The 27,024-nt window shown below is 46.7% G+C and overlaps 1 protein-coding gene across 2 annotated transcripts in view; it reads left to right on the top strand.

Annotated features, from left to right (window-relative positions):
- The window catches only part of PTH2R (parathyroid hormone 2 receptor), a 93,013-nt gene that overhangs the window by 9,680 nt on the left and 56,309 nt on the right, over positions 1-27,024 (top strand). Inside the window, exons 1-2 of one of the 2 annotated variants that reach the window (XM_059727109.1) lie at positions 24,299-24,361; positions 24,872-24,945. Coding sequence is in view for 1 of the 2 variants with exons in the window: in XM_019491965.2 (XP_019347510.1) it covers positions 24,259-24,361 (103 nt within the window). In the remaining variant the exon portion in view is untranslated. Of the gene's footprint in view, positions 1-24,258; positions 24,362-24,871; positions 24,946-27,024 lie in introns of those variants that run through there. The other variant, XM_019491965.2, reaches the window with a different exon arrangement.

Here is a 27,024-nt window from a genome sequence, read left to right as displayed (position 1 = left end):
AGCTCTCCCTTGCTAGTAAATGGCATATTTTGAGAACAAGCCACTGAAGAAATGGAATGCCTGGAAGAGAGGTGTTTGATAAAATGGCCTGCTTTTTGTGGTCCTCATGGTTTTATGGCTGGAAACCCCATTCATTATGTGTTTGCTAACAAAGCAGCCACGTTACATGAAGAGCAAACGGAAGTTAGTCCACCTGACACATGCAGTCCTCTGAGTTGCATCATATCTTCTTATGAATTATCCTATAAATTTTGTTATTTAGTGTAGGAATTTTGTTAATTATGCAGGTGAAAGGCAGCTCTTAAAAGCTGGACATGACTCATTGATTTTTCAGTTCCCTTTCTACTGTGAGACACATGCTACACTTAGGCAAAAGCTAGTAAACCAGTGACAGCAACAAATGTGATTAATTTTGCTTCTGGATCAAAATCAACAGTAAATTTATTTATAATCTATATTGATATGATAGGTGATATAGAGGCAGTTTCTCACCTGATGTAAACTGGCATAGCTCCTTTGGCTTGCCAGTTATAGTGTTGACAAACTCCAGATTCTGTCTACTGACTTTGTGATAGTTCCAGCTACTGAAATCCTGTAGTTATGTGAGTATTTTCATTTTATTTTATAAATGTATGTTTATGGCTCTTACAGGCATGTACAAAATCTTGCAAATCTGACCACTAAAAGATCAGAAACAGAAGACAAATTAAAAAAAACCCAAGTTCAATTTTTAGAGGGTGATTTTATTTTATTTTTCACAGTGGGGAACCTGACGTGATTTTCTTTTCTTTGAATGCTTGGCATTGAGAATACTCTGACACGAGCTAAGGACCTGGCTCAGAGAAATAAATGTAACCTTGTGTGGCAGTGTACTGTGTGTGCCTGCCACTTTAAGGGCCTGGAGCTGGCAGCCTCCAGGTGCCTGATTAGGGCAGCCATTTTGAGACATGGGCTGCCCATATAAATGAGGCAGTTTGGCTGCAGGTGGTAGGCAGCAACATTGCCTGGTTGTAGGGTTGTTGTGAATGACCCGGAGGTAAGGGGGAGTTGCAAGGGGATGGTTAGGAGGCTTTTGGTCCTGGGCATGAGCTCAAGCTGCACCCTGCCGGGAGTGGGTGGTCTGGTGGGGCTCTCAGTGACGCAGGAGCCCCCAGGAAATGCCAGGCCAGTGATCACCCTGGTGAAAGGCGGGTTGGGGTGCCTTAACCCCTAGCTCCCACTGCCGGGTGGGTAATGCTATGTTTGGAGGGGCCCAGAGGGCAGACCCAGAGAGAAGGAATGATTACCGGGCGTGATGCTGCGGTGAACCCCGGGAGAAAGGGGGTAGCAGTGTGATGAGCCCGAAGAGAGAGTGAGGGGCTAGAGACCCGACCCGACGAGAGTACCCTCGACTGGCCCAAGCTGGGGCCAGGACCAAGAGGGTCAAAAGGGCTAGGGGCCCACTGCGAGGGATGCCCAAGAGCCAGGGGCCTGGGGTCCCGACTGGCCTGGAGGTGGGCCAGGGCTAATAGCTGAAGGTCCCGGGGGAGGACCACGCCCAAGAGGGGAAAAGGGCTTTGGGGGGCTAGGTAGCCCGAGTGAAGGCGGAGAGGCTGCCTGATAGGAGGGATCATAGAGAGGGGTCTGGTAAGATGATTCTGGGGCCCAGTGTGGGGCCGGTGACTATGTGAACATCGGAACAACCCGGAGGAAAGGGGGAGCTGCAAGGGGATGGTTAGGAGGCTCCTGGTCCTGGGTATGACCTGAAACTGCACCCTGCCGGGAGTGGGTGGTCTGGTGGGGCTCTCAGTGGTGCGGGAGCCCCCAGGAAATGCCAGGCCAGTTACCACCCCGGTGGAAGGTAGGTTGGGGTGCCTTAACCCCTAGCTCCCACTGTCGGGTGGGTAACCCTATGTTTGTGGAAGGGCCCAGAGGGCAGACCCTGAGAGAGAGAATGATTACCGGGCGTGATGCTGCGGTGAACCCCGGGAGAAAGGGGGTAGCAGTGTGATGAGCCTGAAGAGAGAGTGAGGGGCTAGAGACCTGACCCGAACGAGATAGTACCCTCGATTGACCCATGCTGGGGCCAGGACCAGAGCGGGTCAAAAGGGCCAGGGGCCCACCGCGAGGGACGCCTGAGAGCCAGGGGCCTGGGGTCCCGACTGGCCTGGAGGTGGGCCAGGGCCAGTTAGCCGAAGGTCCCGGGGGGACCACACCCGAGAGGGGAAAATGGCTTCAGGAGGGCTAGTAGCCCGGAAGAAGGCGGAGAGGCCGCCTGATCAGGAGGGATCATAGAGGGGTCCTGTTCAGAAGATTCTGGGGCCCCGCATGGGGGCCGGAACAGATGAACATCATGATGCCATCTGCGAGGCTTGGGCTGCGGTATTAGGGGAGGTTGGAGCCGCAGAGCGCCCCCTGGCATCTGGGCATTAAAATGGGTAACCTCCTGCTTAATTAACATCGTAATTGAACTAATTATCATCAAAGGCGTGGCGGGCAAGATAGGCGGGCGGTTGCCTAGAGACAGGCGGGCAGGCCACAGAGCTTGGCTCCGGGAGGCCCCCTGTCACACCTTGTATTTGAAACTTTTTAGAACTGAAGCCAGCCTAATCTGGGTTTGTGTGTTTTCTATACATATATAGCTGCACAGTACTGTGCAGTTTCTAAAAAGCTTTCACATAACCCCTCTTGTGCTATCTTATAGTCAAATGATCTATTTTTTTTAAAGGCAATGCTTCCATGGGACAAAATCTTTAGAATCTGTTGCAGTATAAGCAAAAACACTTGCTTTCTTGTTGGTTATTGCTAAATTACTGCTGGGAACTGACTAAGGAAAACAGAGATTCCAGTGCAGGTATGGGTTGAAGGAGCTTAGTATGATGCTGTTGTGTTAAAGCCACCCTTTTCTTAGATGCATATTTTTTACAGTTTTATTCTTCTCCATGTTTTCCAGAAAATGTTGTCTTCTCTACTGATTGATATACATATACACACCCACCCACACACAATATCTGATGTATTTACAATATCTGATTCCAACTCCTACATAGTCTTTATGCATGGAATTCCAGATGATTTCAATAGGAATTTTGCTAGCAGAGGTTTCATGGGATTAAATCGTTAAAGTGAATTTAAAACAATATGCCTAGAAATTTGAGACCATTAGACTCTTTAAAGGAGTGTGTCCCAGGGGAATAAAAATGGAGGCACTAGAACGACCTCCCGCGGTGGGACCCAAGGAAGGGGCGACATACCCAAGGAAAGGGGGAAGGAGCCCTGAAAGGAAGAAACACTTACTTCCCACAGGGAAGAGTGAGCCGTGCCGAGGACAGCCACCAGCACGATTCATCAGCCACTTCTATTGCCGGCTGGCGGTGTCACCAGCAGATGATGTCATGAAAAAAACGCCGCCCGGTGGATTTAAAAGCTGGTGGGGGGGAAATGGTGGCAGAGGCAGCTGGGACGCTGAGGGGCAAAGGTGCTCCCCAGCCAACGTCCCAGGGAAGCTGACAGCCCCAGCAGGGGTGAAACAAAGATTCCTTAAAAGGGGCTCGCCCCACACCAGTGGGGCCCACCACATCAACCAGCAGGACATCCAAGAAAGAGAGGGACGACGTTGGGGGACCAGAGATGGTCTATGACGGCAGACTTGTGAGTGGGGTTGGCAGAAGCTTACACCCAGACCCTTCTTGTTATTTTTTTTCTCTTCTTTTTTTTTTCTTGACTTTTCCTATCTTGGAGGGTGCGTGGAGGGTGACCCCGGAAAAACCCTCCATGGGTCCAGGGCCACGTAGAAAGATCGGGGCCATTTTGGGCAAGAGCTTCAGAGGAGGGGTGAGAGCGAAGGCAGATATAATTGAAGGCGGAGATAATTCGGTTACTCCCAACAATGCCCCGCGATTGTTGGGAGTAGCTGAACCGAGGAGCGGGCCAAAAACCCATCATCTAGCGGCCCAGAAGGTTGGCGCTTGGTTGGGGTGCAAGGGAAGTGAAGCACCAGGAACGCCTCTGGCAAGGGATACCAGGAGTAGCGAGAAACCCTGGGGGGGACCCCATGCCGGGAACATCAACCTGTGGCAGGTGACTGTCAGGGCTCCCCTTAGGGTGGAGTGTAACCCGACACACAAGTTCCGGGACACAACCCTCAGACGGGGTCGGGAGAATGCTCGAAAGCTGCCTGCAACCATCTATACAAGTCTGTTGGGGGCAGAGTGAATTGAGTTTCTTTGGAATAAGAGTCTGTTAATTTCACACCCCTCATATCTCACTTTTCCATCCTGTCACAGCCACAGTGGGAAATTTGTACAAGTAAATCCACTGCTCTATCCTGTTGTAGCATCCCTATGTGGCCAGATGAGTCTGTCTGTCTGTCTGTCTGTTTGTATTTGCCTGTGCTTTCATATGTGCACTGTTCTCTGAGTTAATTTGTATCATGGAACCAGTGCCCTTGGATCTTCCTTCATGACCTTTATCTTTTTCCTTTGTCCATGTCTTCAGCAGGGGAAGGTCTAAATCCCACTCTGCTGGTGAGGCCTCTTTCTGGAGGGAAGGATCCTTAGATCTTCACAGTGCTCTTCAGAATCTGCTCTGGAAGCCATATGTTCCCTATTATTTCCCTAATATGGCCATCCTCTATCTGCCTCCATTTATCTACACTGGCCTCATATATATCTCTTCTTCTGGGCTCCCTTTTTTCTCCCCTTTTGGCCTTGATGCACATGTCTGCTGTGGGCTCCGGCGGGTGAATGGCACTTCCATAAACACCCGAACTGCACTGCGTGTAGATACTCTTTGACCATTTGTCTTGGTCAGGAAAAGATAGAGGTATTTCCATTGAAAGGAGTGGGGGAGGCGAGGGAACCACAGTTCTTCCTTAGTCGGATTGGCCGAGTTATGCAGTGTTCTATGAACTGGTATCATTCTCTTATTTGAGGGTGGTGAGAGGGCCATTTCACATGAGGATTTTTCCAGGAGTATCTCCTCAACAGCTTCCCCAATCTACCTCCTTGAATTTTGTGGTTTTTATGCTTCCCTTCCTGATACTGGTGCCACTGTTGTGGTGATTTCAAGCGGAATAGCTTCTCTTCTCCCTGTTCCCAGCAACTCTGCCCTTTGCTCTATTTTCTTTATTTTTGTAAAGTTCCTTGTTCAGAGTCAGAAGAAATTGACTGGGTTTTTTTTTCCCCTCCCATTGTTACATGATGGGTTACCCATGCAGAAAGATCCCAGGAAAGAAAATGTCCTCAGAGGAAGAAAGGACTTTCAGGATTGGATTACTTTTTTGTTATTAAGTGTACCTTCATGTGTTGCTTTGATACCCAAGAATCTGCTGACCAAACAGCATATGTTAAATGTAATTCTTGTTATAGGATAGAGCCATACTTTCAACTATAAGCCTTCATTCTCAGGGACTTTCTATCTTGGGATCAAATGCCACAAACATTCTCCTTGTCCCTTACTAATTAATTTTGATCAGTGAGAGCCACAGGCTTTCCCTCTTCACTATTATAATGGTTCAAATCCTTTCAAGTAACAGCAGTACTTGGCTTGTTCTAGTCGGACCAGATGGAGAAGGTCTTGTGCTCAAAAGTTTGTCAAACTCAATCCCAACTATACAGTTGGTGCAATGAAAGATATTACCCTAAGAAAGCCTTGCTAAATTATACCAGGGAATTGTTTCATTCTTCCAACCAGGAGAAGCACCTGCTTAGAGGAGAACAAATATTTAAAGCATGTGCCAACTGGGATCATGATCCCCTTTCTTTTGTGATGAGAGGCTGCTTTGGCCTTTCAGCTTTCCCCTCTCTTTCCTTGCTGGTAACTCACAGTAGAATACTTTTCTGCTGCCCATGCTAATACTTGCCTCTGGATTTCTGCAGAGTTGCTGCTTCAGGAGACAGAATTCACATACTTAGGCTGAATCCACCAGGGTTTGATTGCTTAGCTACAGTCCCCTGGCAGGATTAATATAATCTGGGTGCTACACATGCCTTTATGGGGCTCTGCTGTAAGACCAGCTCTATATCATTGCTCTGTCCTCTGCCAGAAAAGGTGGTGGCAAAGGGACCCCACTCAGAAAGTAAGGTCATTGGCATGGGATCACTTTCTTTCCTCTAGGGAAGTAAAGGTCCCTGCTAGCATTAACTCCAAAAGTCAAAGTATATCTTCTCTTAAGATGAAGGTTTTTGACTGTAGTGAGTTTTGGAGGTGCATTCTACAGAGATTTTTGGAGGCAGTTCATTCCCTGGGATCTATCTTTTCAGTCTGTCCATGTGCTCAAGCAGGCACTGCTGCATCAGTTACATTTAGGACATATTTTCAAGCTTTCTCTTTGCAACACCGAGGGCTGTGGATGCTTGCAATTCAGAAAGCAATGAAAGAGGTTGGGGTTTTTTTGTGCAGTAGAGCCAACCAAAGCTGCCAAAGGTTGCCATACTAAAAAGTCAAAATAATGAGTGTAAGCACCCCAAATAATAAAGCTTACAAATGTTTACATATAGGATTGAACATGGGCATAATACAAAAAGAAAAGATCCATACCCAGAGGAGCTTATCATCAAATTAAAATGAATATAGTATAAAGAACCCATGCTGACATGAAGCCACAGAGTATTGGAAACACTAAGATGACAGTAGCAGGTTTTGACACACTTGACAGAGGAAGGTGCTCTAACAAATATAGTGGAACCCTCTTAGCAAAGTCAATTTTATTTCCTGCACAGACTAATTTCACTTTAAGCAGGTACATTATAACTGGGTAGCTTTGGATATTCAAGGAATATAGTATCAGAGTATTTATGGCCCAAATTCTGGCCAGGTTTAACATTTCATGGCAACATCAATGAGTTGAGTTTGTGGGCCAGAACAAAATTTGGATTTCTGCAAAACAGGTAATATTACTGACGAATTTGAAATCAGTGTAATTGCCCACACAGTGAATCAAGCCATTGAGTTTTCTGAGGAGAGCAACAGCAGAAAAAAAATCTCACAACACCACAGCTGCTTCAACCACCTTTCAGTCTGTTTCTCTCAAAACATACAGTTTGCAAGCTGGAACCAGTCTGTATAACTGCTCCATTTGGCCCACCAGGCTACTGGTTGGCTTCCTGAAGCCCGGTAGCGTGGCCTGCTGCAGAATTTGGAGCCTCCTGGCCCTGCTGCCCATGACCACTGGTGGAAAGCTTGGCTTGCCACTGCCACCCCCAGACCTCTGTCCAGATCTGCTGCTGCTAGTGGTCCCCTCCTGCCACCAGAAGACCCCTCACTGTTGCTGGACCCCCCCAGCTGCTGCCACCTTGGTAACCACGGTGGCTGCTCCTATGTCCTGGATTGGATCTGACTCATGAGGAGCCCTGTAGTCCAGAGCTAGCCCAGGGTCGCAGGTGATTTTGACACCCCGTCTTAAAATATGGGGTAAAACCAAAACACGTTCCAGCTTTTCCCACAGCAAACATGTATAAAAAGATTATTTTAGACTAATCACTGGAGAGAGCACTTGGAATTTAGGGTATTTGTTCCCATTGAGTTCCCATAGTTTTTGTACAGTAAAAATTCCTGCCTAGAGACTGAGGCAGGAGGCATGAGACTGTCCCACAACTAAGTTTGAAAGCAGTACAGCAAGAAAGACAAGGTTATTTGGGTAAATGTGATACCTTTTATTAGACCCTCCTCCCCCAAGATACACTACTGGGCATGGGTCTGTGCCTACCTGGCTCCTACAACAGGGTAGCTCAGGGCTGCCCCTGCCACGGTAAAGACTCTTAGGGGGAGGGGGCCATACTGGCACCCTTCTAAGTTGGTGCCCAGTGCTGGTGCTACACTACCACCCTCTCCTTAAGTTATACTACTGGTTTGAAGCTCCCTTAGCTGTGAACATCACACAAAGATCTGCAGGTACAAATATGTTTGTAAATGTGATTATTTGTCCAAAACTTAAAGATGATAATATTCAAGAGCAGGAAGAACCAAAAACAAAACCCAGAAATCATTGAAGACCAAAGCCCACAAATAGATTTTTCATATAGAATAATTTGATCGGCTTTAGACACAAATGTTAGGCAGGTTGATAAGAGGGGGCACCTGGTTTCTTCTGTCCTAAAAGTTATAATTAATGATCTAGGTTACTCTCACAATTAACTGCTCTTTTATAGCACTGCTATAGCTTCCTGTTCCTTTTCTCTGAATGTTCACCTATTGTAGTAATTATAGCTAAGTGATAGTTTAATTCAATGTTCTGAACTGAAAATCTGCCTGTCTCATTGTTTGCCTCTAGATGTAGCTTCTGCTTATAAAAATAAGCCACCAGAGAAGAATATAATAACCCATTAATCTTCTACTTTCCTTTCCTCAAGTAGAACAGGAAATGAAACAAATTGGGATCCTGTTGTCTTGAGTACTTAGAAAAATTGCCTGAATTGCAAGGGGAAAAGGGGGTTGTTATATGCTTCACTCTTGATCCCAGTTTAATAGTAACTCAGAAGGGCAGAGCTGGTCTTGACAGACTGTCCTGGAGAGATGATCTCATTGGCACTGTGACACTCTCCTGACCAAACTATCATCCTGAAGAGCTTCTGATCAACGGAATTGATGCCTTTTGGTTGATCTTGCCATCTGAGTCCCAGCCCCCTGGCTGCTCCCAATTGGCTTTGATCCCTGTGGGGTTTGTTCTGATTGCCATTATGATTCATCCAATGGCAGTACAGTAGGATACAGAACAACCATGTTTATTGGGACTGACTTCTGTGCAACTGGTTGACGCCCTGCCAAAACACAACTGAAAAAGACCTAGCATTCTAAAGTATTGCAAGGGAATATAGATAGGTATTTTTTTCAAAATCTCACAAAAAGCAAGAGACGTCCTCATCCAAAAGAAGCAAGAACTATCTTCACAGAACTTTAAGTGAAGGAAAGTGTAACAGGACAAGGGATGCCCTGTTGCTCAAAGGATAGAAAGTTACTGATCCAGAGAGAGCTGGGTGGGGGGAGGGCAGGAGTCAGGTCATGGACAGGGCAAGGGTAATTATTGATTAGACACTGTTGGAAAGACTCATATACCAGGAGGGGATCGGCACTTAAGCGGTGTGGGCGGCAATAAGAGAATGCAGTGGGGGCAATTCAGAGCCCCCGGGGGACACTGCAGGAGATGAAAGGATTGGAGATCAAGGAAAGAAAATAAAGGAGCTCCTTGAAGCCAAAGGATCACCTCAGCCTCAGGATGGACTGACCAGGTGACAGTATAACCACGGTGGAACCAGATACCAAGAGGTGAGAGATGCGGGACACTTATCTTTGTTGTCTTCGGACCCAGGATCGACCCCAGAGATATGGATGTGGAAGGCTGGAAGAAAAAGGAGGAAACAAAATCAGGCAATGAGCTCTTAGCTGACTTGCTGTACGGTGGGGGAGGTGAAGGATTAGTTTAGTTACAAGCCAGCTTTTTCTGGGATTTCACGGGGAGCACTAAAATAAAATGAATTCACTTCTATTTTCATAGTCAGGTGCTTAATGACATAATTTCTCATTGTGGAAATAACTATATTTACATCACACAAGGCGTGGCAAGCAAACCCCAAAGGGAAGTCATTTGTTGATCAACCCTGACCCAGCCACAGAAAGAAACCATTCTGCAGAAACAGTGTGCAGCGACACTTGGTTCATTGAATATGCAGTTGTTTAGAGTGTGGTTGGTTTGCCTTATCCTGAACTTGGAGGCCATACCCAAGTTGGAGACCCTTGTGCTTAGCCCTGTGTTCTAACTTATTTTCCACTTAAATTAGTTTCATATGCTGGAATTGCCACACATGAAGGTTACCCACTTCAAGCCTTGGCTTATTCCAGTCCTCCCTAGATGCTCAGGGGGTATTGACCCCACTGCAGGACAGGCCATTATTCAGTAATTTGTAACATCCTAGACCAGGTGTGTCAAACTCAGTTGGAGCCCTGGGCTGGATCCAGGCTGTGGGGCTTCTTGTGGGCCTAATCCAGCCTGGGCTGTAAGGACTGCCACAGTGGCTGTGGAGATGAGGAGTCTGGCAGTGGCAGCAGTGAGGAGTCCAACAATGACAAAGGAGTTCAGTGGTGAGAGGTCTGGGGGAGCGATTCCAAAGGTGGCTGAGCTCACTGTTGTTGACTATACTCACTGGGGCCAAAGGGCCCCAGATTCTATAGCAGGCTATGGTTCCCAACTTCCAGTGCCTACTAGTAGCTTGGCAGGCCAGATAAAGAGACTTTGTGGCCCAGATCCAGCCCATGGACCGTGCATTTGACACCCCTATCCTAGAACAAATGGGTCTGGGAAATTTGAGTTCATAGAATCATAGAAAATTAGGATTGGAAGGAACTTAAAGAGGTCATCTAGTCCAACCCCCTGCTTAAAGCAGGACCATTCCCAACTCTATCATCCCGCCCAAGGTTTTGTCCAACCCATGTCTTAAAAACTTCTAGTTCCAGTGCTACACCCTCCTAAAGAGAAAGTTTCCCCTATTATCCAATGTAACTTCTCTTGCTCCAACTTGAGACTATCATTGAATTGTCATTGATCTCTAAGACACAGCTGGGTAAAGTTATCCCATTATTCTTCAGAGACCTCTTTTCTCACAAACTCCTGGGCTCAGTACTCTTGAATTCAGCAATGATTTTCAGTCTGAACCTGGATCTGGTTTCTAAATTGCCCTCTGGCTCTGTAAAAAACTGAACCAAGACCTGTATCCTATTCAAGAGATTCTCCTTGCTCTTACCTGGTAGGAAGTGACCATGTTTTACTGAAGGTCAGCTGCATAACCAGGGAGGGGTGACTGAGACAGCTGCCTTGAGCACTGACTTGGGGTTGTGGAAAAAAACATGTGTGGCCACAGCTATGCAAATGCAATCATGACCTTGTGGCACAATGGCAACCAGAAACTTCCCTGTGTGTGGCAGCTTCCTTGGCTGTCTGTCTGTCTGTCATTACATCACTGCTGATGGTCACCACCCCCCTGTACTGTAGCTATCTCTTTATCAATAGTGATAGAAATGGGAAGGAAGGAGGCTGCTGGGCAATATCCTGATCCTGAGAGGCAGAGTTTGGTCCTGAGAGACCCTTATGGAGAGATGAGGTCATTGGCATTTTGACACCCCTGTGATCCAGTCACTGTCCTGAGGAGCTTGTGGCCCACCTCACAAAACCTAATTCTAGCTTGCTCCATGCATGCAGTGAGCCCTGATACTCAAGGGATCATTATGAACTGATGATAATATTTTTTACCCCTTTTTTATATCAAGCCAAACATGTTGTTGCTGTTAACGGTATTGCCAAATCTCAGGACTTCTGGTGTTGATCTTAAAGTCTACACTTTGGAAATGTGAAAAACTTAGCTCTTTTTTTTATATAAGTTTATTCTAGATAGATAGCTAGATAGATAGATAAGAAAGAGCTAAGTTTTTCACATTCCCAAAGCGCAGACTTTAAGAAGAATACGAAAAATCATGAGAGTTGGCAACATGGTGTTAAGAGGAATGATTGGAAATGGAGTTATCTATCTTTGGAAATCTGTTCATTTCAAGAATGTGTAAATCCTGCTTCCCTGAAGACAGGATGAATTGAACAAACCAAGGGAGTTTCCTGTTCACAAAGGCTCTTTACAGCCAATATCCCTCACAATTGCTCTCCCTCTAGGTTTTTTCTCAGGGCCATACATCATGACCCTTCAAGCTGTGCTTCTTTTCCTGTGTTTCTCAAGCGTGACTTGAGACAGGGTGACAGGTGGCAGCAATGTATTTTCACTGAATATTATCAGGATACCTAGGAAGGAGGCCATTTTATTTTCTTGACAATGTACACAGGTACAGCATGGATACAGGTTGCATGTGCCCAACACACTACTACTACATATATTGGCTTTGCTTAGATACCCCTAACTAGAACAGTATTCAGTAAAACCTCTTCACCCAGAGAGTTCACATTCCTGAGAAACCTTGTATTTATAATTGTTTTAGGCAGTGATATGTATTTATGTTTTCAGTTGGAAACTGCCACTATTTTTGCAGCTTGCTTCCATCAGGCACTTTGCTCTACATGCCCCAGGCACTGCTCTACATGCCCCAGGCTTACCCTCAGCTCCCAGTGCTGCTTCATTGCCCTGCCCCTTCAGGGAAGAGCTATGAACAGCAGCTGTTAGCTGCTCTAACTACTGGGCTTTTGGCTAAAAGGGGAACACTTTTGCTATAGTGCTGTTCTGTGCAGAATCTGATCTTTTTAACACATCTGCAAGTTATTGGCTGGCCACTGCTTTCTCAGTGAGCACAGTAAATAAGTATTCATGAACATTACTAATGTTCTGCTTACTGTTTCCAGTTCAGTTGCATCAGATTTCTAAGCACTTACCTGAGGGAGTTATGAAGTATAAAAATAAATCATCACAGTAGTACTAGCAGACGTACAGGGCACTTTTAAACATGTTCTGACGCATTCTGATTAGAGCGTGTCTGAACTAATCAGAACATTCCAGCGTGCTGTAGCATCTTGTATATTCAGTGTCCTGCATTTCAAAATGGTGGTGGGGACACTTTAACTTGAGCTCATTGAACAAGCTTTAGTTAAAGCGCCCCCGCCACTGTTTTGAAATGTGGGACGCTGAATACACGAGACGCTGTGGGCATTTTAATTATAGCAGCTCCTAAGAGTCGGGCTAATTAATGCCCTCCTCCCCCCACCACCCCAAAGCATGTGTATAGGCACCCACAGTTCTTAACAATAAGGGCTGGGAAAACCCAAGGGAAAAGGGTGGGGGAAGATCAAGCACAGAAAAGATCCTTTCCACGTAGGCCCAAAAAAGTAGTTGGTCAGTTCTGTTCTACAGAAGCAGTGTTTTAAGGGTTTGTATCTAGGTCTCAGTTCAGCAAAGCACTTACACATGTTCTTAAGTCCCATTTAAAGCAGTGAGATTTGAGCAAGAATTTGAGATTTGAAATGAAAATTAATCACTGCTCTAAAGTCGATCCTAAACCTGAAGACCACATAGGCAGCATGCCAGTGGTGCTGGCTTGCTGCGAATCCTTTGCATTAACCAGGAATAAAAATGCAACATTTCTTGACCTGCATGGATGAACCAGAAAGCTTTAAACCTGTATGGACACAGTGGGTCAAACTACACTGATGTAAACCTTAAAATTCCTGAGGAAAAATCCTGGCCCTATTGAGGGTCAATGGTAAAGCTCTCACTGGCTTAAGAAGGACAACAATTTCACTCCTAATCCTTTTTTAACAACTTGCACTTATCTCCATTGTTCTTTAAAGTATATTTCAAGGGCAGATGGATCTCCTTACTAAAATAATTGGTTTATGATATGAATTAAGTCAGGGTTAAAGGAAGAGGCATTTACAGTTCCTTAAGTAAATACAATGCTTTGAAACCATGCCAGGGTGACAGCCTTGAAGGATGGAGCCCTTTCATTATGCATAGAACATCAGAGGGGTCTGTGATTGAAGTTATACCACAGCCTTGATAGTAAAATAAGCAGACTTGGAATGATCAATAAAGGTATACCACAGGGCTCTGTTCTGGCATTCATTCTTTACAGTTGGTATACATATGATATTCTCCATACAAAAAAAATCAAGAAAATTTATTTCCGTGGATATCGCCATTCTAGCACAGGCTTCTGATTCTAGCTTTATTGAAAGGAAGGAGGAAAGGCAGCAAGAGGGCACAGCAGCCCCCCTGGCTCTCCAGGGACCTAGCAGACCTCCTGAGGCTAAAAAAGAAAGGCCTACAAAGGATGGAGGATGGGAGTCACCTCCAAGGAGGATTATTCTGCACTGGTCCGGTCCTGTAGGGAGCAGACCAGGAAAGCCAAGGCTGCAACTGAACTCCAGCTAGCTTTGAGCATCAAGGACAATAAAAAGTCCTTTTTCAGATATGTGGGGAGCCGGAGGAAAAGCAGGGACAACATTGGATCCCTGCTGAACCAGATGGGGCAACTGGCAACTGACGCCCAGGAAAAAGCCAACCTATTAAATACGTACTTTGCGTCAGTCTTTCATCAGCCCCATGGGACGCCCATGCCCGCTACAGGGCCGGGAAGTCCGGGTGAGTGTGATCCCCTGCCCTCCATTAATGCTGACTTCGTGAAGGAACATCTTGAGAAGCTGGATACCTTCAAGTCAGCCGGCCCTGACAATCTTCACCCCAGGGTACTCAAGGAGCTGGCGAGCATCATAGCCCAGCCTCTAGCGCGGATCTTTGAAAACTCATGGCGCTCTGGTGTAGTGCCCGAAGACTGGAAGAAGGCCAATGTGGTGCCTATCTTCAAGAAAGGGAGGAAAGTGGATCCGGCTAACTATAGGCCCATCAGCCTGACTTCTATCCCGGGGAAGATCTTAGAAAAGTTTATTAAGGAGGCCATCCTTAATGGACTGGCCGACGCCAACATCTTAAGGGATAGCCAGCACGGGTTTGTTGCGGGTAGGTCTTGCTTGATCAATCTCATGTCCTTCTACGACCAGGTGACCTATCACCTGGACAAGGGAGAAGAGATTGATGTCATATATCTTGACTTCAAAAAAGCCTTCGATCTGGTGTCCCATGATCGCCTCTTGGAGAAACTGGCCAATTGTCGCCTTGGGTCCTCCACGATGCACTGGCTGGAAAATTGGCTCCGGGGTCGGACCCAGAGGGTAGTAATTGATGGAAGTCACTCATCGTGGTGTCCTGTGACCAGTGGGGTCCCGCAAGGCTCTGTCCTTGGACCCATACTGTTCAACATCTTCATTAATGATGTGGACACTGGAGTCAGAAGCGGACTGGCCAAGTTTGCCGATGACACCAAACTTTGGGGCAAAGCATCCACATCAGAAGACAGGCGGGTGATCCAGGCTGACCTGGACAGGCTCAGCAAGTGGGCGGACGAGAATCTGACGGTGTTCAACGCCGATAAATGCAAGGTTCTCCACCTTGGGAAAAAAAACCCGCAGCATCCTTACAGGCTCGGCAGTGCTATGTTGGCTAGCACTATGGAAGAAAGAGACTTGGGGGTCATCATTGACCACAAGATGAACATGAGCCTGCAATGTGATGTGGCGGCTAGTAAAGCGACCAAAACGCTGGCTTGCATCCATAGATGCTTCTCAAGCAAATCCTGGGACGTCATTCTCCCCCTGTACTCGGCCTTAGTGAGGCCGCAGCTGGAGTACTGCGTCCAGTTTTGGGCTCCACAATTCAAAAAGGATGTGGAGAAGCTTGAGAGAGTCCAGAGAAGAGCCACGTGCATAATCAGAGGTCAGGGAAGCAGGCCCTACGATGACAGGCTGAGAGCCCTGGGGCTGTTTAGCCTGGAAAAGCGCAGGCTCAGGGGTGATCTGATGGCCACCTACAAGTTTATCAGGGGTGACCAGCAGTATCTGGGGGAACGTTTGTTCACCAGAGCGCCTCAAGGGATGACGAGGTCGAATGGTCACAAACTACTACAAGATCATTTCAGGCTGGACATAAGGAAGAATTTCTTTACTGTCCGAGCCCCTGAGGTCTGGAACAGCCTGCCACCGGAGGTGGTTCAAGCGCCTTCATTGAACACCTTCAGGATGAAACTGGATGCTCATCTTGCTGGGATCCTATGACCCCAGCTGACTTCCTGCCCTTTGGGTAGGGGGCTGGACTCGATGATCTTCCGAGGTCCCTTCCAGCCCTAATGTCTATGAAATCTATATAATTACCCTCCCCACCCTCCCTCTCCCCTGCTTACTTGTAGCTGGTTGCACTATCTGTCCTGGTGGGGGCAGGTAGGAAGGGGTTAATGTGCACTGCTGCTGCTGCTACCACCACTGCTGCTGTCTGGGCCAGGCTGAGCTGGGAGAAGAGCAGCAGCCCTGCAGGGGCAGGAGCATGGAGGGGGTGGGGGGGGCAGGCTGGTTAACCCTTCCCTGTTTGCTCACTAGGACAGATAACGCAGGCAGCCACAAGCAAGCAGGAGTGGGGAGAACCCCAGGGCGGCACAGTGTTGGGGGAACCAGGGGAGCCTTGGAGAGCAGGGAAGAAGCATGGAATGAAGGGGTGGGAGTGATTCTTACCTTTCAGTCCTCCAGGCCCCTGCTGGCCTCAATGCATGCCTTTTCCAGACTTGAGCTAGCACTAACACCTATTAATACTTGTGCCACTCACAGTGTAACGTGTAACAAGGCCCTATTGTAGAACTGACATGTTGAACCATTCTGTTCTGACCTCACCATTTTTCATGGAAAATCTACAGAACACCTTTGAGTTAGGCCTTGGGAAAAAAATCGTAGCTTTCCTGGACACTAAACACCATGGACTAAACATCAATGGACAATGGATCCATGGCTCATAACTTAATAAAATCTCTTCTAAATTCTTCGTACTCCATAGATAAGAATAGCCCTTTTCCCCTTTTGAATATCTTCCTCTTATGTAGTTTGGTTACCTATATAAGTGTACTTCTCTTGTTTTGAAGCTAATTTGGCTAACTTTTATTTGCTCTTTTGCATCCCTTCTCCATTCCTCTAAATGACTCTTTTCATTTATATGCAGAATTAAACATAAGCCATGGTTTTATCTGGTTTTTAATCAAGGCCATTCCTGTTTCTTTCCCAAACCTGAAGAATGGCCCTTTGCACCCAAATGCTTGTCTAAAATTTGTCTCAGCAATATAGTTGCTCCAATAAAAGATATCACCAAAAAAACCCTGCTTAGAGATCTAGATATACCATGGACACCTTGGCCTATGTACTTTGTTAAAGAATGCTTAAAAACTGTCATTAGGCTCTTCTTTGATGTTCCTTTTAATTCACCATTATCTCCTGTTTCTAGTTCCTCCTATGGCTCACTCAAGCAGGCTGGCAGGCAGGCAGGCAAACCTCTGGCACTATGTGGAAGGCAAAGTCACAAGGGGTGCACCAGTAAAGATTTTCTTGGCCGATACCAATGGCCGATTAATAACCAATCATACCAGCCAATACCAATCTGATAGCCGATTTATAGCAATGCAGCCTGGCAGCTTGGAGAGCAGCCTCCTGCTGGTAAGTCTGTGGGGCAGAAGGGGCAGATCAAGGCTCTCATGGTGGGGGAGGGAGTGTGGCAGGGGAAGGCAATGCCTAGCCAGAATGGTGAACGTGACCCTGCAGGCGGCTCATCCGAGGGACGCAGGGGGGTGAGAAGGGGGCATGGCTCCCCGCTGCTGTGTGCACCCCCAGGACAGGCATGGGGGGGCATGTGCCCCCCAGATTTGTGCACGAGGTGAAGGTGGGCTGCCCACTGCAGGCTTGGAGCCAGTGGCTGCACCAGCTTCTTCCTGGCACGGGGCCTAGGCCAGGGCCCCGCTTGAGGCACGTGGTGGTGGCACTGTGAGGGTGGCTACAGGGAATTTTGGGGTGACTGTAGCCCCCCCCAGTGCTGCTGCCACCCACCCTGCCCCCACCTGCAGCCCTGGCTCAGTCGCCCTGCCAGGAAGAGGCTGGCACAGCCCCTGCACACAAATCCAGGGGACACATGCTGCCCCTGCTTCCCCCAGGGGTGTGAGCAGCAGCGGGGAGCCACATTCCTTCCCTACCCCTGCACCCACTGGACGAGGCGCCCATAGCTCCATCCCATTCCCAGTGGGGTCTCATTACCGCCCTGACTGGGCAGAACCTACCTCTGCCCATGTCCCTGCTCCACTCCCTCCCTCACCATGGGAGCCTCAATCTGCCCTCCCCCTGCCCCTCCCCCCCGACTTACTGGCCAGATGCTGGTCTCCAAGATGCCAAGTTGCATTCCTGGCCACATGCATGCAGAAATGTGGGGTGAAAAGTTTTCTGGATAATTTTCCAGTGCTTTCTTTTTCTGCCGAAAATTTTCCACCCCACATCTCTGCTGTTAGTGAAAGAGAATGTGGTTCAAGTAGTTCTGAATCAGATTTGCCTCAATCTGATTTTGAAATGGAACTAATAAGTAGTGCAAGTGATTCTACAGATCGTGACAGTGAAACTGCGGGTGCCACAATGATCTCAGAGGAAGAGAGTTGAACTCTGTTGAAGTAGATGAGTGGACAACCATGGTATATCATGCACAGCTTTTTGGGTGTGCTAAAATTCATGTGTCAACAGTTTTCAGTGCCTTCATTTTTTTTCTTAAATTTAAACAAGCAACATAAGGGAAGTACATATGCACCCACCTGGCTTCGAATGCCCACTTACGGGCCGCCTTGGCCCGGACAGCAGAAGGTGTACGCTCTCTAGCTTCATGGGTTCCCCGAGGTGGGCTTCGGTTGTGCCAGTGGCCTTCCCCAAACTCACTTGCCATGTCTTTGAATGTTATGTCAGTGTGGGGTTCAACCTCGAAACTCCCCTCAGGGATGACCACTCCACTTGCAGGATGTTCATGGGGCTCCACCTCCCCTATACCCCAGCCTTACACCAATCTCTGGTGGGGCACCAGATTTTGACATGGCAGCCGCTCCAGTGTGGCTGTTCCTTGTGCCCTGTATCCCCTTTTCTCCATGGGGAAGGATACTTAGCCAGCCCAAACTCTGGGCCTGAGATCCCCTTTGAGCCAGTTGGCTTTCTTCTTGGGGCTTAAGGGTGCCCCTGTCGAGCTGGGGTAAAGAAATAAAATGAAGAAAAGGAAATAAAGAAAAAAATGACCCAAAAGGGGTCTTCTTGTCCAGTATCCTACTGGTCGGCTTTCCCAGCCATCCTGCCCGAACTTGGCAGCTCTCCCCTGACTCTCATCCTGCGGGGTCCCTCTCTTCCTTCCGCCCCTAGCCCAGCTCCCTGACCTGGTACCTGGGGCATTCGAGTGGGAAGACCTCCACTTCTCCAAGGTTGGTTTTCACCTCTTTGTGTTTGCCGAATTGGCCATGCCGCCACTTGGAGTCTTCCCCAATGAACTTCTTTAATGACACAAGGGGGAAGTCACCCCCAGTGTTCCACCCTTCCCAGGGCTCAATCTCAGTGCCCACAGTGAGGGGATGTCCAGGCCCTCCCTGTACGTGCCGGTTCCGCCCGTTGCCGGCATGAAGAGCCTCCGCCTCCTCACTGGCTCTCCCCTCCCTACTGCCAGCGACCGCTTTTATCCCTGCTGGCTGGTGTGTCCTTATGACATCACCCGCCGGCCTTAATAGCATAAAGGCGCGGCTTGTAAACTGCGCAGGCTTTTCTCTTTTGTCTTCTGGCATCGCTCCTCCTGCAGGTAAGTGGTTATTTTGCATTTCTTTATTTATTTTAGTGTTTCTTCCCGTGCGGAGCCCCGCAGTCGGGGCTTCCCGGTCCCACTTCTCACTATCCCCGGGACAACATACTATTGTGTTTTGTCTTTACATTTTTACAAATATCCAATAAAAATAATTTCTTTCCACATAAAGCTTTGAATTTGTTTGAATATAACATTTAAATCACATTAAATGTGCTGCATTTAATTTTTTTCCTAATCAATTATTTCAGTTCAACTACATGTTGCTATTTGAACATAAAATTAACATGGGGGTACTTTTTTAGTTTTGTTTTCTAAATTAACATTATATAAAGTCAAAGAAACATGCTAAATCTGACCACACTCTTTTTAGGGCATTGGAAAATTTTCCAATTCAGAATTTTCAGGAAAACCCACATCTCTGTGTGCCTGGCAGTTGCGTGCATGCATGTAGCATTTATCGGTGACATTATCAGCTACACTAGCCAAAAAAAGCAGATTGCCAATAAGGTTAATTTTCCTTTTATCAGTGCTGATCTGATATGCAACCAATATATCGGTGCACCTGTATCTATCACGATACATTAAATAACAAAGCATTTTGGTGGCAGGAGTGGATCAAGGCATTTTGGTTTAGGAGCTGAAGTAAGAATCTAGATCAAGGGAATTATATTCTAGCACATAGAGAAGTTACAGGAGTTTTTCCTCCAGGAACTACAATAACTGGGAAGTAATTAATGTACTTCAGCGGATGAACGCATGTGGATAAGCCTCCCTAAACCCATGCACCCAAGGGAAAAATGGTGCATGTCCTCGCTTTCAATTAGCTGAAGAAGACTTCCAAAAATGACATGAGATTATATAAATTGGCCACCTAATCCTAGAGGCAGGGATGCTCACACTGAAACATACAACTGATAATCACAAGTCTTAGATCTGCAAGACCCCTGCAGATGAGGAGTAATGCCTGAGTGTAGATTATGATATATTTTCTCTGTACAGCTTTTATCCTAAAATAAATGAGCTGTACTTTTTGAAACCTGGCTGGTCACTGATTAACAGTGTCTTAGTCTGACAGAAAGCAGAACTGCAGCTGCTGAGCTAATTCAGACCTGCTGGGATAAGCACAGTTAATTTCAATGGAGTTGGAACTCCAAAAGCCAGGTGTAGACAGAGATGGGCATGCAAATTCCTACATGTAGGAAAGTGATGGCTTATGATCTTAGACCTAATGAGGGTGCCCTTGAGGAGACCACAGTAGGTGCCTTTAGAACTGCAACAGGAAGTAAGGTAACATGAAGCCCTCTGACTTCTCTGCCTCAGTTATACAGAGTGCTCCTAAGAACTGGCACCAATACACACTAGAGAGTCATTCATGTTTTATTTGATCTGATTTATTACTTTTGGATAAAAAATTAATTATGTCTTCAGGTAGAGAGAAAGAACATGAAGCTGGATTTTTTTTACATGGTTCTTACTTTTTTAATCTTTCTTGTTTGACACAAGATAGTAAGAAAGCTTTCTTGAGTCCAAGATGTGTCCACTGGGAAATTGGCACAAAAAACTTTGATCCTGTACCTGGCTAAATTACCTCTGAGCTTTGAGGGAAACATTTAATTTTTCATATGAATGAGGCCAAGAAACATTTAGAAGCTTGGTTTATGAAATATCCACCTCTGAATAATCACTTTTTTTAGATAAGGGTATTTTAAAAGTGGCAGCATATTTCTTCTAGAGCTGAGCTAACAGTTTAATGGGGAACTGAACCTGTCTTTTTCAGTCTAATGAACTCAGCTTCTTAGAGTTTGGGTTCTCCAGTCTTAACTAATGTACATGTAAATATGTTTGCATATGCACGGAGACACACCAGGCCTTTTAGGGGAGGGAAGGGGATGAGCTAATGGGGGTTACACATAAAAGTGGAAGTCAGAAGAACTGGCTGCCACAGCTTTTCGCAGCTCCGCCACAGACTTTTTGACACAGTACCCAATAGGTGCAGCTACATGAGATGCTAACTGCACAGGAGCCAAATAATACTGTGCAATAGCATGTCACAGCACCAGTGTTAATACGCTAATGCACTCACCGGTGCTACTGTGCAGTAACTCTGGCTACTATGCATTTATTTAGTACTTGATTATACAAGTACTAAATAAATGTGCAGTAACTACTGAGAAGTAGCGTCTCATATAGACATGTCCAATGTCACTTTACATCTCATTATTCTCACATATAAAATTAATTTAATAGGTGCCTACCACTGGAGAAAGTTAGAGGTTTAATTCACTAAAAATTTAAAGTACACTGAGATCTTCAGATAGGTGCAACAGGAGAGTAGAGTTGTGTTAGGGTGTGAATAATATATTCTTTCCCCTCTACTCCAAAGGGGATCTTCCTGGAAAAGTCTTTAAAGTGGGTGGAAAGAGCCTTCTGGGAATATCCCTTATGCAAAAAGGACTATCTGGTTGACGTAAAGCTGGTTTAAAGTTCTCTGTACTCAAACAGGATATAGGGTGTGGATTGGATATATGCAGGAAACTGATGTGCATGACATGATGGCCATAACCCTGCAACTACAGCTATTCACTATAAACGAGCAGGGGTGGCCAACCTGTGGCATGAGCAGCCTCTGTGTGTGAGGCCTGCATCAGATTGGGGAGAGAGCAGGCAGCAGAATGGCAGATAGGGCAGGAAGCAAGTATCAGAGCAGGCAGGAAGCACAGGACAGGAAGCAGAGCAGCAGCTTAGTTAGAGAGCAGAAAGTAGAGCAGGATATCAGCTAAGGGAAAGGGATTGGAGTGGCACTAAGGGATGATGCAGGGTTAATTTGTGTCATACCTGCCAAAGAAGACTAGCCCCCAGTGAACTAAAGCAGTCTTTAGGGAAACTAAGAACTGTCCTCCTTTATAATTTAATACTTAGGCAAATTAAAGATGTTTCCTTAATTCCTTTTGAATTAAGGCCACTGTCACCTGAGGTTAAAGGGAATTCAAGAATGGCAGAAATAACAGTACTCAGTCATGGTGCAAGTACTAGGTCTGATGGGGAGGAGGGAAAAGGGCTAATCATTAGGGATCCGGGTTTTCCATTTCCCATGGAAAAATGGAGAAAACCATGGATTCCCCATTTTTATCGGAGAAAACATGGATGTCCCTTTTTAGCAGAGAAATCCGTGGATTCTCTGCTTTTGCAAAGAGCTCTTGCAGGCTGCACAGCTCCAGCCTGCAAGAGTCATTTGCAGAAAGGGTGGGAAATCCACAGCCCTGGCCGGAGGGGGAGGAAGAGGGGGGAGGGCAGACCTGAGCCTCTGAGGCAGCCAAGGCCGGGCTCAGGCTCAGACTCGTCCTTTGCCCCCGGAGCATAGAGGTAAGTGGGGCTTGAGGCAGGGCTGGGGAAGATGGTTGGGGGTGAGGGAGTGGGAAGTGCTGCTGGCCCCAGGTGGCACATTGCAGCTGGGAGCAGGGCCAGGGGGTGAGGGTAGAGGTGCCCCTCTGCAGGGGGCTTTGCAGGCAAGCAATATAAGTCACAGTGTGGTGGTGCCCGCACTGTGCTGCTGCTGCTGGCTGCACAGCTCCAAGCATGGCTCCACGGCAGCGGAGGCGCAGTGCGGGGTGGTGGTGGGGATGGGAATGACTGCGTGGTGCCCGGCCACCACCACACTGCCGCACAGCTCCAGGCATGGCTCCGCACCAGCAGCAGGAGGTTTTGTATGCAGCGGCAGTCACTGCTGGCATGGGCGGCCCCACAGGTAAGCGGCAGCAGCTGCCCGTGCCAGAAGTGACTGTCGCTGCATACAAAACCTCCTGCTGCCGCTGCGGGGCTATGCTCAGAACTGTGTGGCCAGCGGCAGCAGCGCAGCATGAGGTGCTTGTGGGGATGGCTGCGTGCCGCCCAGCCACCACCACACTGCTGCCCAGCAGCCGGCCGCACAGCTCCGGGCACAGCTCCAGGGAAGCAGCAGGAGGTTCCGTCACTGCCATCACAGCCCTCCAGGTAAGCAGTAGCAGCCGCTGCGTGCAAGCCCCCGCCTCTGCGCCCCCATTCTTCGCTGTGGCTGCGGAGTTGGCCATGGAGCTGTGCTCCGGCCACATGCAAGCCTCCCTTTCCCCCTCCCCCGGGCAGGTGGCCAGGCGGCATGTGTGCAGCCAGCATATGGTGGGCACCACCACACTGTGCCCCACATCACTTGCCTGCAAAGCTCCCCCACAGAGGGGCACCCCTGACCTTGCCCCCTGGCCCTGCTCCTGGGAGTGGGCACAGGGGCATACTACCCCTGTTCTTGATCTATCCCCCAGCACCTTCTCTTTCCCCTGCCCCGCCCCGCCTCGCCCCTTCCCCCCACACAAACTTACTTGCTGGGGTGCGTGTCAGTGTCTGTGCCTGCATGTCTGTGCCTGCGTGTCTGTGCCTGGGAGTCTGGGGGGCTATTGTGAGGGGCATCAGGAGGGCTGTTGAGACTGGGGTGGGAATGCGGGGGCCTTTAATTTTTATAATGGATTTTGGGTTTTTAATCAGAGAAATTGCAATTTTTAATCAGAGAAAACTAGAATCCCTGCTGATCATTAACAATGGGACATCCTTACTAACACTACTAGTTCTGCAGCAAGTTGAATACCTTGTGCTGGTTTCTGCACTTCCAGTCACCTTCAGAATTTAGCCTTGGGAAGTTGGTTTATCAATTCCCACTTAAGAGCTTTTCAATTCAAGTGCTGACTACTCTGGCTGGGGATTACACATTATGCTTGAGCCAAATGGAACATTGTTTTTTGCTAACCAAAAAAGCAGCAAAAATGGCACAATTGAAGGGGGGACGGAGAGGCCAGGCCCAGTACAGGCCCAGACCTTCTGAAGTATGAAGTGATACAAGTGAAATTAGATTTGGTTATGTGACAGGTAAAGAGCATAGTGGGTGGTTTAACGTGACTTGCTGAGCATCAGTTCTTAGGATAAATTCAATTTATAGCTGTACTGAATTCTTTACTGTTTAAGTTCGATTGCTTCCAAGTGCTTATTTTTTAGTCATTAATTCTCTCAAAGAAAACTCCTGTTAAAATAAACTATGAAACACTTATAACAATGCCCCTCCTCACTAATATTTTCTATTTGGGCTTTTATTTATCAGGTTGATTCTGATGGCACCATTACCATGGAAGAGCAAATTTATCTTCTCCTGGAAGCCAAAGTTCAATGTGAACTGAATATCACCACCCGGCTACAAGGAGGAGGTAAAGTATCTAAGGAACTAGCTTATTTTTCTTTCTTCCCAAGCTGGAATAGGGCGTCAAATCCTTCAACTATGTCACAAAACTAAAGGCATCAATGTGGAGATCCCATTTTTCTTATTCAGCTTTTGTTTTGGAACCAAATCAAGTGAGAGTGTCTGAAATATGCCTATACTTGACCTTCATTACTTCTTTTTCCTCTTCCAATTTATTATTTTAAACAAAAAAAAAGTTTGTACCTTGACTTATACTTTAAAGTGATCTAGTGCTTCAAGTCCTTTATGGTTTCTTTAGCTAGTGGGGTCCATCACTTGAATTCATCAATGTGCAAGAGAGTCTACATTCCTTTCGTAATTTGATGTGGCCTTATTTCTCACTGCTTTGGAGTCAGGCTTTTAAAGGGTGAGCTGCAAAGGATTTTTTAGAAATCTGTATCTTTATTTTTTTATTCTTTCTTTTTCTTTTAAAGTTTGGAAGATGCAAGTGATATTTTCCCTTTTGTTTTTAACTTAGAAATATCGTTAGTGGCCAGTTTGATCTTCCCTGGTTTTGCTGCATAACAGTGGAAAACCCCAGGCGGGCTTATGGTGAGGAATAACTTAAGTTACGTCTACATTGCAATCTCTGCTGTGACTATATTGTGGTATTGACAGCTTGATGCTAGCTAGCTCAGTTTAGGTATATTGCTCAGACTAACCATATTGCTCAGATTAGCCACCTGAATATATATTCTTGGGCGAGTTTTGTAATCCAGGATGAGCTCTATACTACTCTAGCTAGATTTCTAGCAGCTGCCAAGCTAACTAGTTTAAGTTAATTCATGTATGTCTTACAAGCTGTCACAGGAATGACTGCAATGTAGGTAGACCCTTAGTTGAAAGGTTGATATGAGTGAATCTTTAACAAAGACTTCCTTTATCCAGAGTGTTAGGTGGTTGTTGAAGTTACGTAAGTGTTGATTAAGATAAACCAAATAAGAATTTTTAAAGTAAAGTAAATTTATAAGTTGTTCTTAATTTTCCCTTATGTAATGAACCAGGTTGTAGGCTATCCAACCTAATGGTTAGGCCACTGGGGGAGGGAAGAAGCAAGGGATAGTCTAAAACAAGGACCAAATCAGATGCCAAGTTACCAGATCTAAGGGGAAACCCCAGGGCAGAGTCCAAAACAGGCCAAACCCAGGGAAACAGATAGCAAGTTACTAGATCCAGCAAAAATATAGGGGTAAGATCCAAATCACAAACCCAGGCAAAGGTCAGGAGTCAGAAGCCAAATTACTGAATCCAAGAGAAAATCCAGAAGCCAGAGTTCAGGAACAGAGCGAACAGGATCAGGAGAACTAGATTACAGAGGCTTGCCAGGATAGACCTTTAGCCGGAGATGTTTGTTGGCCTGGAGTCTGTTGCCGCAGCTGGAACTAAATAGGTAGACTGCTCTCCCAAGAATCAATCAGGAGACCCTGACAGGGGGCAGCTGGAGTCATTAACTGGGTTATGCCTGCCAGTCAAAGCTCTAGGCAGGTGTGGCCCACTAGGTAATTAGCCCACCTCTTGTGCTGTCACCATTTCACAAGTTCTTCATTCATTACAGAGTCCCATAGAGGAGGGTCAGAACTTGAATTCTAGTTTTCCTAGTCCTTTTTTCTCAGAGGTAGTTCCTATTATAAGTGTTAGCTATGCTAAATAAAAAACTGATTTATAGAATTTAAACAATGGAAAAGATTTGCTAGTTGATTTAATCCACCACCTTGCCCAATTTCTATAGTATAGGGTATGCAACAGTGAATTGTATAGGCCTGGGGGGGGACCAAAATACAGCTCTGTGTCACCTGGCCTGCAGGGCTTCCCAAGGGTCTGGAAATTTGGTGGCAGGGCAAGCTGTGGCCACTCCACCAAATTTTTGGCATCATGGAGAGCCCCACAGGGCAGATCCAGAGTGTGGAGCTGCATCATTTGGCCTGCAGGACCAGACATTTGACAATGGGCAGAGTACTGGCTGCTGCAGTACTGGGAATCATAGCAATTAATGCTGCTGCCAAATTCCTGCACAGATGGCATGGCTCCATGCTCCAGGTGTAGCTTTTGGAGCAGGGGTGGGCAAAACTGTGGATCTGGCTGGCAGCTGGTCTCCATTTCCCAGCAGCCCCTGCCTGCATGGCTGGGGCCAGTCTCCATGGCAACCCCAGCCTTGTGCTATCACAGTTTGCCCGCCCCTGTTTTAGACGGCCAGTTGCTTTAGGCACCACTGGTGCAGGCTAATTTTAAATATGTTCATTAATTGCAACCTACCATTTATATGAAAAAACTCATAAATGTAGATATGCACTTGAGAATTATGGGGAAAGAAATTGATATGAAAGACCAAGACTTGAAGGAGAAGGAGATTTGGATTAAAGAGAATCAGTGAAACCAGGTTTTGGTTTATCTTCATTTATTCTTATCTAAGTAAGAAGACATGCATACCATATGTATATATTTTTACTGTCAGGAATAACTTATAATACTAACCATAATAACAATGTCTCCAATAAATAATACTGTCTGAGGCAAATATTCATCATAATATCTCTAATAATAGGAATAATGTTTAAAAATAAATAAGGAAAAACGAGTAAGAAGAAAGCTACGGTTTTACTCCTACTCCACTTTTTTATCTGAATGTCACAG

This window comes from Alligator mississippiensis, chromosome 4 (assembly GCF_030867095.1).
Source record: "Alligator mississippiensis isolate rAllMis1 chromosome 4, rAllMis1, whole genome shotgun sequence".
NCBI lineage: Eukaryota > Metazoa > Chordata > Crocodylia > Alligatoridae > Alligator > Alligator mississippiensis.
Note: the sequence above shows the minus strand (reverse complement) of the source record. Positions and strands in the feature narration are given on the sequence as shown.